Below are 16,791 nucleotides of genomic sequence, written 5' to 3'. Positions count from 1 at the left end.
CATGGACTGGGCTCTAATGGCAAAGAACTGTATGCAAAGCGTCCACGGATACAGCCCCCATCAACTTGTGTTTGGGCAGAATTCCAACCTACCTTCAGTGTTGATAGATAAAGCCCCAGCTCTGGAAGGGACTACTAAAAGTGAATGGGTGGCCAAGCACATCTCTGCCCTACATGCTGCAAGAAAAGCTTTTACAGAAGCAGAGTATTCAGAGAGAATACGCAGAGCCCTAAAGAAACAGCTGCGACCCACAGATGAACAATATAGACTTGGAGACAAAGTGTTCTACAAACGAGTGGACTGCCCTGAATGGAAAGGACCAGGAGTGGTTATTGGGCAGGATGGTGCAGTGGTGTTTGTTAGACATGGAGGCACCTGTGTCAGAGTGCACCGACTCAGGTTGAGGAAGATTACTCATGAGGATGAAGAGCATCAGATTACTGGTGATGACAACATTCAAGGACAACCTACAATGGACATTAATGAAGAAGAGACAGAAGAAAACCTTGGACATACAAGCACAGAGACACAGCCTGCAGAAATGGACAGAGACGCTGTGGATATGGAAAGACCGCACACGGAAACAGAAAGACAACAGACTGGCAGCATCAACGTAAAGCCTGGTGAGATTGTGACATTCACTAATGCAGAGGGTGTATCACAAACAGCAAAGGTGTTGGGACGAGCTGGTAAAGCAACCGGGAAATACAAGAACTGGTTTAACTTGGAACAACTTGAGCCTACAGAGGGGGCTGGTAACAGTAAATCAGTTGATTTATCACAACTGGAAAACCTTTGTGTTCGGTCTAATGTTGCTGAAATGGATAAGAAGAGAGTGAGTTTGTTAGTCTTTTTTTTATGTTCAATTATCATGCCAGCCCACTAGGGGGCTCTGCAGGATAAGCTATCTCTTCTGGGGTTAGGACGTTGGCTGTATGTTGGTGGTTGAAAGAAAAATAAAGCTCTCCCGAACTCATCCAGAAGTGAAGTTATATTTGGGCTAACAGCTGTGTCCGAACCTCTGCCCTAATCCCTATATAGGACACTATATAGTGGTTACGGCATTTTATGGGGGAGTGGCGGCCTAGTGGTTAGAGCATAGGGCTTTGAATCCTGAGGTTGTGAGTTTGATCCCCCACTCCCACAGACTGCCACTCTGGGTCCCTGAGCAAGACAATGGCAGCCCACTGCTCCCTAAGGGGAGGGGTTAAATGCAGAGAAGTAATTTCCCTCTGGGATTATTAGAGTATATATTATTAGAGTACAAAAAAAACAAAAAGAAATATAGAATAGTGTCGAACATCTAGAGAATGAAAAAGTAGTGGACTATGAATGCACAATAAAAAGTGATCATCAGATATATCATCAGCGAGCAGATATATCCCAGTTTGCTTTGCAAGAGCTCTTGTCACAAAGCATCATGGGATTAGTTGTAACACCGACGACAAATAAACAGGTACCGCGCATGGAGGCAGAGTCACGTGACCAACGGCGAGAAAAAAGTAGCGATCACCTGTCCAAGTGGTCAGTTAACTGTGTTCATTATAATGTCCACTGTTTAGCTCTATGGAGGGATTTAGGAGTTAGGGCGGACATTCGGACACAACCAAACAACCCTGAAATCAACTGTTGATGTTGGTGTTAGCTCATGCTTCTTAAGGAAGAGACGGTGCCTTGTTAGCCCACACCTGACCATCTGTAGCAATTAGGGCTTAAAAAAAAGAAGCTCCGCCCCTCTGTGTTTTAGGGAATCATAGAGGACCATTTATGATTCAGGTTTCCACAGTGCAGAGATCTTAATTCCAGCGGTTCAGTGTTCATACATGCTAGCTGCTGCGTTCCTTAAACACTCTACCACATGTCTGGGTTCATTCTGAACACATGCATGTTTTATCATCAGTTTCAGTGCCTTTTTGTGAAAGCACCACCAGAGCAGCAGGACCACAGATTCTAGGTCACTTAGGAGACGCTCTGGTTCTGCTGCTGCTTTGGTTCAGCTAGTCTGGCTGAACCGAAGCTCATCCACCGAAAGCTCATCTCTAAACCTGATAAGTGACCCAGAGGAAATGTGGCAAGAGAAGAGGTTCATCCTTCAGGACCAAAACTGACACCTACTTGGATGCTTTGGCTCCACGGCAACTCGTACAATAGGAGTAGCTTCAAAGTTGAGTGGGATGAAGGGGGGGCAGGCCGGGGAGGCTGACAGGGTGGCCGACTTTAAGACGTACTCCTCTAGACCTCCAATACCTGGAAGAAGAAGATCAGAGGAAGAGAAATAGCCATCAGAAACCGATCTCATCAACAATCTTGCCTGTGTTCTGTCAGTTCAGCATACACCGTTAAAGTAGCATACACGTAGCACAAAACCCTGCGGTTTCTTCGTACAATATGAGCGGTAGCTGCATGCAACGATTGAAAAAAAATCACATAGTGTATGCCCGGCTCTTTCCAGGTCATCGACCAGCTCCTCCCGTGTAGTCCTTGGCTGATTTCTCACTTTCTTAAGATCATTGAGACCCCACCAGGTGAGATCATGCATGAGGGAGATTGACAGTCATCTTTAGCTTCTTCCATTTCCTCATCATTGCTCCAACAGTGGACCTTTTTTCACTCAGCTGCTTGGTAATGTCCCCGTAGACCTTTCCAGCCTTCTGGAAATCTACAATTTTGCCTCTAGTGTCTTTGGACAGCTATTTGCCGTTATTAGTAGTTGGATTCTTACTGATTGTATGGGGTTAACAGGTGTCTTTATTCAGCTAAAGACTTCGAAAAGGTGCATCTAATTTAGGAGAATAAATGGAGAGGAGGTGGACATATTGAAGGCAGATTAAAAGGTTTTTGAGGGTGAGAATTCTAGCTGACAGACAGCTGGTCAAATACTTATTTGCAGCTGGATCATACAAATAAATAGTTAAAAGAATCATATATTGTGATTTCTGGATTTGTTTTTTAGATTGCGTCTCTCACAGTGGACATGCACCTACAATGACAATTTCAGATCCTCAATGATTTCTAAGTGGGACAACTTGCAAAATTGAGTTGAAATACTTATTTTCCTCATTGTGTTTGACCCAGACATGACTGACATTGGCTCCCGACTTTAACATAGTTGATGTTTTATCAAATGCAGCCCGAATTAAAGCAAGAAGGAAGAACAGCAAGAAGTTACCCAAAACGTTCCCAGCAGGGATCTCTTCTAACTCTTCCAGCTCTCGACCCATGAGCAGATAAAGCTTCTCCAGGGTACAACAGGACAGGTGGGGCACCTCCACCAAGCAGTCAGATGCACTGCTACCATCTGGAAGCTAGAATGAAGAAATAAAAGCGTTAGAAATATTGACGATTTGCTCCTGACCGCTGTTTCTCTGATGGACTTCCTCTGGGCTGGGAACAGTCATGTCTATTAGACCTATCCTTCCCCATAGCAGCCTGTCTGATGGGTGGAGGCCACATCCACTCGTTAATGTACGAAGGACCATCTCTAACTGTTCTAGCTCTAGACCTGATCCCTTTCAGATTTTGGACCTTTTGGGTGTTTATCTAGGGTTGATACAGGCATCAGTCCAATGACATTATGAGCGTCAACAAAGCGTAAAAGCAGAAATCTGAACGCTGGATCAAACTGTGGTCCAATTTGCTTTGATGCGTCAACACTGGATGTTTATCTGCTCTGCTCTGTAGCTTCAAACTAAAGAAAAGCTGGGCTTTATTTACTTTATTACCATATTTTCACGACTATAAGGCGCATATAAACATCTTTTTTTTCCCTCAAAATGTGCGGCACACCCTATGTGTGTTGTTACCACGGACATTGTTGAGATCACCATGAGAACGTTAAAGGGGGAAGTGTGGGCGTGGATTGTGTATAAAAGAACAGGTATGTGCTTTATGCAGAACTCCTCATCTCCTCATTGAGGAGATGATGAAAAAGTGGCTGAGGCAGGTGTATGTGAGGAGACCAGGTGGTTTTTTTCCCCCATCGCTGTTAATCTGTGACTCCATGCGTGCCCATCTCACAGCCGATGTGAAGAACATGGTAAAACAAATTAACGCTGTGCTTGCTGTTATTCCGGGAGGTCTGACAAAGGAACTTCAACCGCTCGACATCGGTGTGAACCAGACGCAGCAGGTGCAGCAGAAGCAGCGAGTTTTCAAGCAAAGTCAATGGTTGACGCGCGTCAAGGCACAGCAAAAGGTCCCGCAGCGCGTTTTGAGCAACAGGCGCAGCGTGTCGGGAGCGTTAAAGCATCTGACGCACTTAACGCGCCGCAAAAGCGCTGCTGCTGCTCGAGATGGAAAAATTGAAGTTTTGCTGCTGGACACGCCGCATCAACCAATCAGAGAAGCTGATCTGGGAGCTGAATCGCTGATGATACAGAGCGCTGTGATCACTCCTCTGAAACAGTTTATTAACGCCTAAATTAACTTAAAATGCTGAAACCTGCCGGCTGTTCGCTTTTATTAACCTGGTGCCTGCAGTTTAGATTGTTTTGATGAAAAACACCTACCAGCCGCCGCAGTGAACCGCGAGGAGGGGACCCGGCCAGAGGCTGCTGTTGAATTAAGTTTTCAGGAGGACTTTCTCACTTAAAAACATATTAAAACTACTTTATTCCCACTAATCACAGCAAATATAGCTGCAAGGCAGAGAAAGGATAGAGTAGCTCCGCCCAACGCGCATCCCACAAAGGCCCACTTTTGCACAGCGCAGCAAAGCTGCTTCCAGTGTTGTGCCTGAACGCGTTCATTGAACGAAAGTTCATGAACTCGTTCATATTTTGGGCGAACGTGAACTGAACGTACTGCATTACTGCCTGATGAACGCTATTGTGAACTCGTTCATTCTGGCGTCTGTGAACGGCACGCTCTCAGTTCAGCTCCATTCAATAGGTTGCCAGATTTCTATAGAGTCCTCCAGGCGAAACCCCGGCTAAATCACACCGTAAACAGGCCTTAATATGTAGCGGGAAAAACACCCAATCTGGCAACACCAGCTACCAGTGTCAGCCGCGTGCGTCATCAAAACAAAATGCAGCATGGAGGCGACCGTGGAGGCGACAAAGCAGCAGTATGATCACTTACAATAGTTTTATGACCAGGTGGTCGGTGAGGTTGATGGAAACAAGTTTGCCCGCCGGCTTTCAGAAAAAAATCCGCACTTCAGTAGTTGTGTTAGTAAAATCTTCTTGAGCGGAGGTCTTCAACAGGGGATCCGCGACCCCTAGGGGGTCTACGGAGGTACTGCATGAGGGTCTGCATGGTTAGTTGATATTTTTATATTCCCCCCCTGCAATTTTTTCCCCCACTAATTGAAATGTCTTTAAATACTCATTAACATGAAATCAACACACTGTGGTAAACAGATAAATGGAGACAAAAGATGTCTTTCAGTCATCAATGCACACATTCAGCGACACACAGGAGCTCTTTCAAGCTGGGCACCGTTTCCTTCACAACAACCAGGAATCAGAATCAGAAAAACTTTAATAATCCCAGGGAGAAATTAATTTCTTTACATTACTCCATCTGTAATAGAGTGACTATAGGACACAATTTCATACAATATATATAGTTAGGGGGTCCCCGCTCCATCTCGCCATCAGTTTGGGGGTCCTTGGTCTGGAAAACATAGAAGACCCCTGTTCTTGAGGGTTTTACTATCCATGTAACTTGTTTGTTAAACCTGCCTGGTATAGTTTTCCAGGATTCCAGTATTCCTTTTTAGTATGTATTGAAATGGAATTTCAAATGGAAAAAATTATTAAAATAAAAAAAAAACATTTGCACCTTAAAGACTACTTTCCTATTTTTCTTTTAATAATTCCTCATAAAAAAGACCATTCAAGCAGCACATTTTCCCTGATGTTTTTGAGAATATACTGTAGGGGTGAAAGCTGCAGCTGCTACTAGTGTGAAGTGAATGGACAGCAACAAAGCGTTAAAGCAACAATGGGGAAATGCTGTCCCCTCAATGCTAATGTAAACCCTGGTTGGATAAGGATTCAAAACTGGATATGAAGATGAAATCTGACGCACAGTTTCAGAGTTACAACTGATAAAATAATTGCTGTCTGTGGTTCTACAGTAGGCTATGGTGTAATTGAGCAATATATGAAAAAAAAAAAAAGAACTATGAACTAGTTCGTTTTTTGGAATTGTGAACTATGAACTGAACTAGTTCATTTTAAAATGTGTGAACTGAACTTTGAACCAGTTCACGTAGAAAGAGAACTTTCCCAACGCTGGCTGCTTCAGCCGTGCGTCAGAACTAACTGGAACAATCCAAACTGCCGGCACCAGGATAATAAAAGCGAACATATTCTGCCGGAAGATTTTTGCATTTTAAGTTAATTTATGCGTCAATAAATGTTTGTTGTGTTTCAGAGGAGTGATCATAGCGCTGTCATCAGAGCGATGTGTCTGTCTCACGGCCAGCTCCCAGGTTTGATTAATACTTTGTAATAAATAAATGAATAAAGTACAATCATACTCAGTTTTGCTCCTGCTCTATTTTAAAATACGCAGTAGAGGTATTTAAATGCAGTAGAGGACATGTACCTGTATATAAAACCCGCGCCCTATAGTCTGGTGCGCCTTATTTGTGTGTTAAATACAGAAATGGCACACATAACTTAAACTGCGCCTTTTAGTACGGTGCGCCTTATGGTCGTAAAAATACGGTAGTTGGTAGCAACTGGAAGTGAATAGAAAAGGTTATTTCGGTTTGTTGTAAAAACTGCAAGAACCAGAATATAAAATAGAATATTTATCACCAGCAGGTTTTAATATTTCTTGTTCATTTGGGTATTTATAAACTGTTTCTCCATAGTTCATAAGAATGTGCAGTAATAATAATCAAAGCTGCACTCTGTTCCTTCTACATAACAATCCATTCTACCAGCTTTATTTGAACCTTTGGAGTTTAACTCCATTGATATTTATTTATTATTTTATGCAGAATGTCTGCAGAAGTGACAGCAGCTTGCAGGTAGTGTCTGTCTCCCCCAAATAAACTCCAAGATCAGCTTTTTTGATTGGTTGACGCTCCGGGGTCCAGCAGCCACAGTTCAATTTACTGAACTCGAGTGTTGGATGCTCTGTCGCTCAGACGCCATAGCGCTTCTCTGGAGCTCTCGACGCTGTCCCCCATTGACTCTGCCTGTAAAACAGACTGACGCCAAGGACGCACCTGGTGTGAACGCAGCATTAAAAATGTCCCTAACCAGTGAGTTTCGGTCAAACTAGCTCCTGCGTGCTCAGAGACTAACTGCTCTGTTATCTGCAGGTTTCTGAGTCGCCTTGGTCAAAAGGCTCAGAACAGGAACTACCTACAGTGGTTCTGGTGCTGAGCTAGTTCTAGCGGTTACTTAATGCACGGAGCGGTAGACAAGAGACCTTGGCTTGTCCGTCTCCTAGCAACATGAGAGCCGATATCAAGATGGAGGGAGCTGAGCCTCACCAGACTGAGGCCCTGAGCAGGGTCGTACTTTGGGCCCAAAATGAAAAGCCGCTGGCCTTTCTTCACTGTTCCACTGTAGATCCGTGCAAACGCTATGAAGACCTCCCTCTGCTGCTCCTCTTCCTCCTCCTCTTCCTTTGTGTCCTTCGGAGGCAGACTGGGCGTCTTTGCTATAGGCAGGGAGACAAACAAAATCATTTGTTCAGAGAGACAGCTGTGAGCTCCGCAAAATGGTCCCTGAAGGCATCAGATCCAAACAGAGTTGACCTGGTGGGTCAGGGTTGGATTAACTTTACACTTCAGAGACTCAATGACTGTAATGTTTACATGGTAATCGCACTGGTAGCACGACTTTCAATGTAACCGCCATGGCGCCCAGCAGCGGTGGCTTGGTCTGTTAATCTGAAACCGTTGATGAAAACTACTAGATCTGCTCTACTGTGAACATCCACATCTGGGGCAGACATCCTGACCTTCTACTGGGGGCCCATCTGGGAGCGCGGCACCTTCCAGCCTCTTCTCAGCGTGCCTCTGCCTTGCCACGTCTCTGCGCTGAGCGATCTGTTCCTGGCTCAGAGGCCTGCAGACAAACGAGTCCAGAAAGCATACAGAGAGAGAAGTTCAGCATTCAACCTGTGCACTAATCATGGTGTCTAATCAGCATCTTGATATGGCACAGCTGTGAGATGATCACTTTCACAGAAATGGGAGCAAAACTAAAAGTGTTTCGATTATATTTTTGTTGAGTGTAGCAAATAGGGTAATGAAGAACATGACCACACACACCAGCAAACAACCCTGGATTGATGGGGAGGTTTGGAAATTCACTAAAAGCACCTCAGCTTTCAAGCCTGGTGATAGAGAGGCACCGAGGACAACTTGAACCGTGCCATCAGATCAACAAATCAGAACCACAGAAAAAATACATTTGTTACAAAAAGTTAAAATGTTGGATAGTTATTTCCAATTATTATGGTTTTATGTGTCCAGTCAGCTTTCTTATTGACGTGAACACCCAGGTATTTGAAACTCTCCACAGTTTCTATGTCCTGCCCCTGAATGTTTACACGGGGGTCGTCTCCTGAAGTCGATCACCATCGCCTTGGTCTAACTGGTGTTTAAACACTGGTGTTTTTTCTCACAACAGTCCACAAAGTCCATGATGACTGACCGGTACTCCAGCTCATTCCCCTCAGACACAAGGGGTAGAGGGTGAAGAGAAATGGAGACAGGACGGTAGCCTGGAGGCCCCAGTGCTGCAGACTGCCACCTCTGACTGATAGCCTTGCAGCCACAGGGCTGTCAGTCAGAGAAAATCCTGACTTTGATTTTCTTATAGAAGTCAGGAGAAAAAGATTTTTCTTCCAGGGTCAAGTCATCCACGCCTCCGAAAATTAACCATCTCACTCTTAACTAAATATAAAATTTGAGGTCTGATTAAACATGATAATAAAATTTAAATAAAGAAATACCAATTTTAATATCATAATACAGTACTTATTATTTATTAACCTGCTGATATAGCCAACAAACCGCATAGTTAGTCCAATGAAAAGCTCCTTTGAGGTGAAAACAGCGGTGGCTTTCAGAAGACAGAAGTCTCCTTTCCTTGTAATGTCCTACTTGAGCTGCGATTTGACTCCTCTTTCAGACCAATTGTCCACTCATCCAACATTTTAAAACATCAATAACTCACTGACTGGTTAAAATGTAAAGATTTGCCATTATCAGAACAGCTGGGCGTCAACACACCCCTCTGCTATTGGCTGCTAGACTTCCTCACCAACAGACTTCAGTCAGTCCGGGTCGGACAGAACACCTCTGATGTCATCAGTCTAAGCCCCTCCCCTCAGGGCTGCGTCCTGAGCCCCCTGCTGTTCACCCTGATGACACACGACTGCGTCCCCAGGTTCACCACCAATCACATGGTGAAGTTTGCAAACCACACCACGGTGGTGGGCCTCATCAGAGACGACAACCACCTGGACTACAGAGAGGAGGTGGAGCAGCTGGTGGAGCAGAGATAACAGCCTGATCCTGAAGGTGGAGAAGACCAAGGAGATCATAGTGGACTTCAGGAAGAACCGGCCTAACCACGCTCCACTGCTCATCAACAGCTTAGCTGTGAAGGTGGTCAGCAGCACCACATTCATCACAGACACCCTCACCTGGACTGGAAACACCACCTCACTGGTCCAAAGGGCATTTCATCCCAGCGCGGCGTGTCCCGTGACATCATCAATGACCCCTCACCCCCCCAACATGGACTGTTCTCAGGGGCGCAGATAGGTTTTTGAAACTGTGGGGGACAGTTACTATAGGGCTTGGTCATCGTGACGTAAGCACTTCGCGTCGCCGCCATGTTGAATGCGTCTTTTACAGCAGCTCAGACTACTGCCTATGACTACCGCGTACTGTACTCCCTCTCAGCCGTGTTTTAATTTGATTAATTTCACCTTAACTTGATTTCAACCATGGTAAACCATTGCTGTATTGTGGGCTGTAACAGCTCAACACATGATCGCCATGGAAACATAGAAAATGGGTTAACTTTCCACCGATTTCCTGACTGGAGGCGTAACCATGGAGACCAAGCGTCAGAGATAAAGAGTCGTCGGCTAGCTTGGATCGCGGCTGTAAGACGACCGAACATAACTTTCCACAGTATTCCGATGTCAATGAGAGTGTGTTCCCTGCATTTTCATTCTGGTAAGTTAAAGATGCACGGTTTTATTTTATAGCCTACAGTGTTTCTTTCCTTCAAAGTTGGGATCTTTTACGGGAAAATAATAAAAACGGCAGCGGGAAAAGGCTCAAATACGCGAGAAACCCGGAGGGTTGGCAGTTAACGTTACTAACTACACCTTTTAAACACATAGCAGCTAGTTAAAAGTACATTACATGCGTGAGTGGTTGTTAGCCTTAGCGGTTAGCAGTTGCTAAACTAGCAGGTTCCAGAGCCCGTCTGATCACAGCTTACCTTTGTACGGATTACTGTGTTCCCACTGTTTGCTGGCTTTATGATCTGCAGCTCCTGAACCCATCCATTCATGAACTGCACATGAGACTCCAGGGACTTGTAGCTTGGGAACTGTTTTGAAGTATAGGCGCTCACTCATTGGTGCTCCACTCATTGTTTGGAACTTTATATGGATCCAAATGATTAACAATGCTGATTTTGTCACCATACCGGTCCCTGGCTTCTCTATTTAATGTGTCCCGGTAAATTCCAGATCCTTTTCGGGATTTTAACATCTTTTTTCTCTCTACTTCTGTCTCTTCTTTCAACAACAACGTTGTGTCAGAGCTATGCTTACGTTTGCGTAGCAGTCAATATGGCTGCGACGTCCCACAATGCAACGTGGATCCTGAGCCCTATTACTGGCTATTACTCAGCTATGACAACCCATCAATCTTAATTGCCCATCATTGCAAGAAAATAACATGTATTGGTACCAAGTACTCACCAAACATGCCACATGACGTGTGAAAAAAAAAAGGTTTTATTTAAACATGGACTGACTTTAAGTGCAGGCTGTAAACACACAGAAACACGAACAGCAAAGCCTACATATATACAAAAACAAATTTGTAAATAAGTACTTTACATGGCTTTTCAATAAATGGCCTCAAATGAAGAAAGTTGTGTGTCTACTTTGTCAAGAACTCTGTAGAACTCCACTTTGTGGTACTCCACAGCAGATTCTGGCCTGTGTGCAGGTGCTGGCCCAGAATATCTCTTTGGGGGCCTATGTGTTAGAGACAGCTTCTCAGCCATATCCACTGCTTCCTTAAAGACTGCCTCAAAGTGGGCTGGCTTTCTTTTGTCCCGTAATCTCTCTTGGACAACTGAGACTGCAGAGACCATGCCCTCCAATGTCTGGGTGCTTTTTTGGAGCGATGTATTCAGCACTTCCAGTTCGCTCATTACATCTAAGGCCAGTGAGCCCCAGTAGCCCCAATTTCAGTAAAATCTCAGGCTTTTAAATGTTGTAAAATCACCCATAAGTTTTAGGTGTTTTAGTCCTTTATAATTAAATTTATACATTCAAAAAACATAAGGAAGTTATTATCAACGTCTCACTCTACTTTACAGCTTTGTATTAACATTGCTTTAATGTGTGTTATTGTGTACAGCTGGGGATGTTAAGGGCCATGTTAATTATAGATTAAAGAATTTACTGTTCTGTAGTTTAAGCAATTGTCATATTTGTAACATCACTAGTCTTTCCTGTGACATGCACCTTTTATTTATTTATATATATACACACACACACATTATATATATATATATATATATATATATACGAGAGAGAGATTCTTTCCTCCGAGTTACAGTGACATAGACAAACTTGAAGATACATGACATCCTCAAATTTCTATTCTATTAAAATTTCTGTATCTGTATAATGGGTCTGTTCTATATGTTGCCTTCTCAATTCAGAAGGCCCCATGCCTGTCTTTGCCTAGGGCCCAAAATTTCCAAAATCCGCCCCTGTGTAGTGGAATTTGTCTAGCTTTGAAGTTCGTTTTTCTCATGATTCAACCTGTAACAACCTAAACCATTTGGCTTGGCATAAATACGGATTCAAGTAGCCTACTGTAGCCTACATATTTCTGAAAGACCCCCAACAACTCCAGAAAAAGTCGGAACAGTCGATTTCATTATAAATAAATAAATGCCAGTCGATTCCCCCTGCCTCCCGCCTTATGACATTGGCACCTCTCTTCACGCTATTCTCACTGACCGTCTCCACTCTTTTTTCCACGGCGACATCGAACAGACAACCAAAAAAATGCAAGGTGATATGATACCGCAATGAACAGTTTACTTACAGTTGGTGCTTTTCTAAAAAAGGATGCAATTGTTTTCTGTTTTTTCGGTTTGGCTGGCCTCATGTTGATGTCCGGACTCCGGAATTGGGAACTGTCCAGCCACTACTGTCTGTCTGAGTAACCATGGAAACCAGGCTCGAGACGTAAATGCCAGAGACAGGATAACTTTTAGATTTGAATCTCTACGACGCAGGCAGCCTGCAGTTAAACAAAACGATTGCCTGTCTATGATCTGACTGTTTTATGTTGTTGTTGCAAAGCAGTAAATTAGAAAAAGCTTTTTGATTTTCTGTGAGTTTCGCCATATGTTTTTTTTTTTTTTTATAAAAGTGGGGGGGACGGATTGAGGGTCATTCGAATCTGTGTACGTCAGAACACCCCTGACGTACACGCTATCTGCGCCCTTGACTGTTCTCCCTGCTGCCCTCTGGGAAGAGGCTTCACAGCATTCAATGCAGGACCAGCAGGTTCTGCAGCAGCTTTTTCCCTACCGCCATCAGACTGATGAACTGTTGAGAAAACTATGTCAAATTATGTCACAGATTCTGCATCACACTGATAACAGGAAAAAAGGTTTGCAGGTCTGGCATGATTAGGGACAGAACAAGCAATGTGTCTTTTGATGATGCTAATCATATCGTGTGTTTACTGCTGAGTAAAGACAACGCTAATTGATGCTAAAGAATGGACTGCATGCTACGCTATGCTGCAGGAATATGTGTTGAGCTGTTGCTAAAGCTTAGACAAGCTTTATTCACTAAGGATTTAAACACTGATATAACATTAGTGTTCATATGTTCCTCAGATGCTCATTACATTTCCATTAGCAAGTCTGACCAAGAGTCATTTAGTGGAATCCTGATGTCTATTCGCGGCTAGCTATTTCAAAGAGGGTAAAGAATCATTTAGCTAAAGGTTATTGGTTCTTGATTAAGCAAATCATTCAATAAATCATTATTTGGCCAAATAATGTTTCATTCACCTCATGGATTTGCATTGTGAATTGGTCTGAAAACATTCCAATTTCTTTAAAATTAGTGAAAAGCTAATTTGATCATATCCCAAATTCTTCCAGATAAACTTTGGTTTCAAACACAGAATCCATCTTAAACTGTAATATGATTTTCAACCATGTTTCCCTTCCTCTTTGTACATAGTAGTTAATTTAGTTTAGCTGAGTTTTACTAGTCTTAGTTGAAATATGTTTGACTTGGAGCTGAATGATTTTTGTTAATAAACTCTTATATTTTGAACAGAAGTTGTGGTGAATTTATTCCATGTATTTGCAGAATTAACTGTTTGACCATGATTAGTGCTCGAATCACTCTTTCATCTATTGTTCTAACACACAGTTAGTAGGACTGTGTGTCTTAAACACTATATAACAGCTGAAATAATATCTGATTAAATAAGATTTTTTCATTAGACAGGATACCGTTCTCAACACGTCGCCTCCCAGCAGGAGAGGTCTGGTTTTCCTGCTCCTGATGTCTGCTCAGCTCTCTGCTGGTCTGTGCTGCACTAAAGTGATCATTATTTAGGTTTTCTTGGCAGCAGTTACAGCTTCATCGACCCTCATCTCTTCCTGGAATGCAGAGGTGCTTCTACTGGAAAGATAGGACCTAAACCAATCCAGTGCAGTACCACGGATACCAGCAAGGTGGTTTAACAGAGACAGTGTTGTGGTCCACAGGGTCAAAGGCTGCTGTCAAATCTAACAGCAGAAGAATAATGTGATCACCAGTCATTTGCCAAGAGGATGCCATTAAAAACTCTTCACAAAGCCGACGGAAAGTAGGAGCTGGACCACAGCTTGTTTAAAACTCAAAGATACAACACCAGAGGAAAGAGGAATGTTTGTAACGTCCAGAACTTACTGTCCTATAGGAAAGAAAACTGTTATATGGCTCATTCATCTCCATCCCTATAGTTATGCTGCTATAGGTTTAGACTGCTGTAGGACATAGGAACCCTTTTTAATCATTCTGCTTCATGTTTTCTCTGTTCTCCCATCCTGCAGTATTTCTTAGTTCAATCTCTAACATTATTCTCTCTCTGCTTTTTCTCATAGTAGCTTCATCTGTTCCTGTTTGGCTGTGACTCCATCCTGAAGAGAGATATCAGCTTAGTGTGAGGGATTGCCTTCGGGTCATTGAGTCTATGCAATCAACTGGTTTTCCTTAGAAAACTTTGAATCAATTTGACTGGATGATTTGGTGGAATTGTCTTTGCAAAGCGCCTTCAGATGATGTGTTGTGAATTGGCAATACAGAAATAAACTGAATGGAAATTCATCAGGCTTACCTGGGTCTGTGCTGAGGCAACGCCTTAATGTCCACAGCAAACATTTTGGACACAAAGATGATGACTGGATCATTGGTCCCGCTGGAACACCGCAGGAACGCTGGAAAAGCACACAGATGGAAAACACCACTGAGTCAGCAGGCAGAGCACCGTTAAACTGAAAACAGTTCCTGAGAAAGTGAGACTAGAGGGAGGACCTGATGACGGCTCCCTGACGCTTTCAATTCATTAAAAACCTGAATAGAGTTAGATACTGAAAGGAGGGGTCCAAAAGTAGCACCAAGCTCAATGCCTTCCTAGTTCCACTTGTAAAGTCTGTTAGAAATTGTAGACTGAGACACAGCAGACTGCAAGGAGCAAAGGTTCCTGTTAATTTAGACACTTTCAAGGGGAGAGCTCACAGTTAGACAGAATCTCTCAGTGAGCTCTGACGGGTCGCTCATTCCCCCTCTACATATAGATCACTTTTGCGCGTAAAAGAGGTTACAAAACATTAACAGAAACTCTTTTCCACAACACAAAGGTTTCCACAGAACTGACCTCTTGAGGTGTTTCATAGTAACTGTTTTACCACTAATTGCCGCTTGTATCCGCAATCTCGTTCTTTCGGTCATGACCCAGAGTTCATGACCATAGATGAGGGTAGGAACATAGATCGACCGGAAAATCGAGAGCTTCGCTTTTTGACTCAGCTCTCTCTTCGCCACGACAGACCGGTACAGCGCACGCTTCACAGCAGACGCTGCGCCAAGGTACCTTGGATTTCCTTGCTGATTTGACAAACGCCTAGATGGGAATCCACAGGTTATCTACTTTTTTTTTACCCCAAGCACTGGAACACAAACTTTCTGTCATCAGAACCTTACAACACTGGGCCGATCATGTCCCTACAAAAACAGAAGGGAAGCACAAAGAACAAAAACACATCAAAGATGCTCTTCCAAATTGTGGATACCCAAACTGGGCGTTTCAAATCAGCAAGGAAATCCAAAAGACACACAGCAGAAGATAATGGTCAGAAGATTAAACGCAAAAGCATTGCCATTCAACATGTTGCTAGAATCTCTGAAAAACTCGAAAGGGCAATAACGGTGCGTGTATGAAGTTGTTCGCGCATGCGCACTGGAGTAATAACAGGCAGCCCGGGCCACAGACGGCTACACTCTACCTCTTATATATTCGGCTAGCTAATCTGAATCGTTCAATTCCATTTGGAGAGTGAGATCATCTGTGGTAGCAGCACTAGACATCTTCCAGGCATGTGAGGAAAACTAGCAGCAGTTCAGCGGACTGGATGAATGAATGGTAGCCGACGCGCGCGGATGACGTCATACATGCCCCGCTTTGTTTTTAAAAGATATAAATATAAAAAATATAACCGCAGATGTCTGGGGGACAGTGATAAATGGTAAATGGCCTATACTTATATAGCGCCTTTATTCAAGTCAGCAGACTTGACCAAAGCGCTTTACACTACATTCATTCGCCCATTCACGCACACACTCACACACTGATGGTGGCAAGCTACATTGTAGCCACAGCTGCCCTGGGGCTCACTGACAGAAGCAGGGCTGCCATACACTGGTGCCACCGGGCCCTCTGACCACCATCAGTAGACAATGCAGGTGAAGTGTCTTGCCCAAGGACACAACGACACTGAAAGTCGGAGCCGTCAATCCTTCGATTTCAGGGCAAACTCCTACATCCAACGCCACTGTCGCCCACAGTGATTGGCCTCCATGTTCTGAATGCTGGCGTACCATAAAGAATAAATGATGAACGGTTTAGTTTGTGCCTTCAAGTCGTTGCCCATAGGAAGACGTTACTTGGATATAACCAAACTGAATATCTTCAGAACGGCTCCAAATGACACTAAACTCATATGGGTGAGTAGAACATGATGGAATAACGGAAAATAAAGGGCCAAATGTAAAAAAATGGTGTTTCCCTTTAACAAAACACATACACTTTACAAGGTTATTAAGTGCTTTGTAATGTAAAGAAGGATCTTTAAGTTGAAACGCTGCTTTATGGAGCCAGTAAAGTTGTTCTAGGAGGGGTGTTACACAGTTCTTTGAATGTAACTCACTGTTAGACTTTTAAAGCAGTCTCTAATGTCTCTCTTTTTCAGAAAACCAGGCTGAGAGTCCAATAACCAAATATACACACGCACATGAGACTAATTCAAAGAT

General features: G+C 43.5%; 1 protein-coding gene across 3 annotated transcripts in view; it reads right to left on the bottom strand.

Moving 5' to 3' along the window:
• Positions 1-16,791, bottom strand: part of efl1 (elongation factor like GTPase 1) — a 50,713-nt gene that overhangs the window by 15,216 nt on the left and 18,706 nt on the right. For all 3 annotated transcript variants that reach the window (XM_038273817.1, XM_038273816.1, XM_038273818.1), the window contains exons 12-16: positions 14,600-14,699; positions 7,933-8,039; positions 7,460-7,629; positions 3,170-3,305; positions 2,116-2,247 (exon numbers count right to left, since the gene is read on the bottom strand). In XM_038273817.1, coding sequence (XP_038129745.1) covers positions 2,116-2,247; positions 3,170-3,305; positions 7,460-7,629; positions 7,933-8,039; positions 14,600-14,699 — 645 coding nt within the window. The remainder of the gene's footprint in view (positions 1-2,115; positions 2,248-3,169; positions 3,306-7,459; positions 7,630-7,932; positions 8,040-14,599; positions 14,700-16,791) is intronic.

This window comes from Cyprinodon tularosa, unplaced genomic scaffold (genome assembly GCF_016077235.1).
Source record: "Cyprinodon tularosa strain WSP-4 unplaced genomic scaffold, ASM1607723v1 ctg890, whole genome shotgun sequence".
Classification (NCBI taxonomy): domain Eukaryota; kingdom Metazoa; phylum Chordata; class Actinopteri; order Cyprinodontiformes; family Cyprinodontidae; genus Cyprinodon; species Cyprinodon tularosa.
Note: the sequence above shows the minus strand (reverse complement) of the source record. Positions and strands in the feature narration are given on the sequence as shown.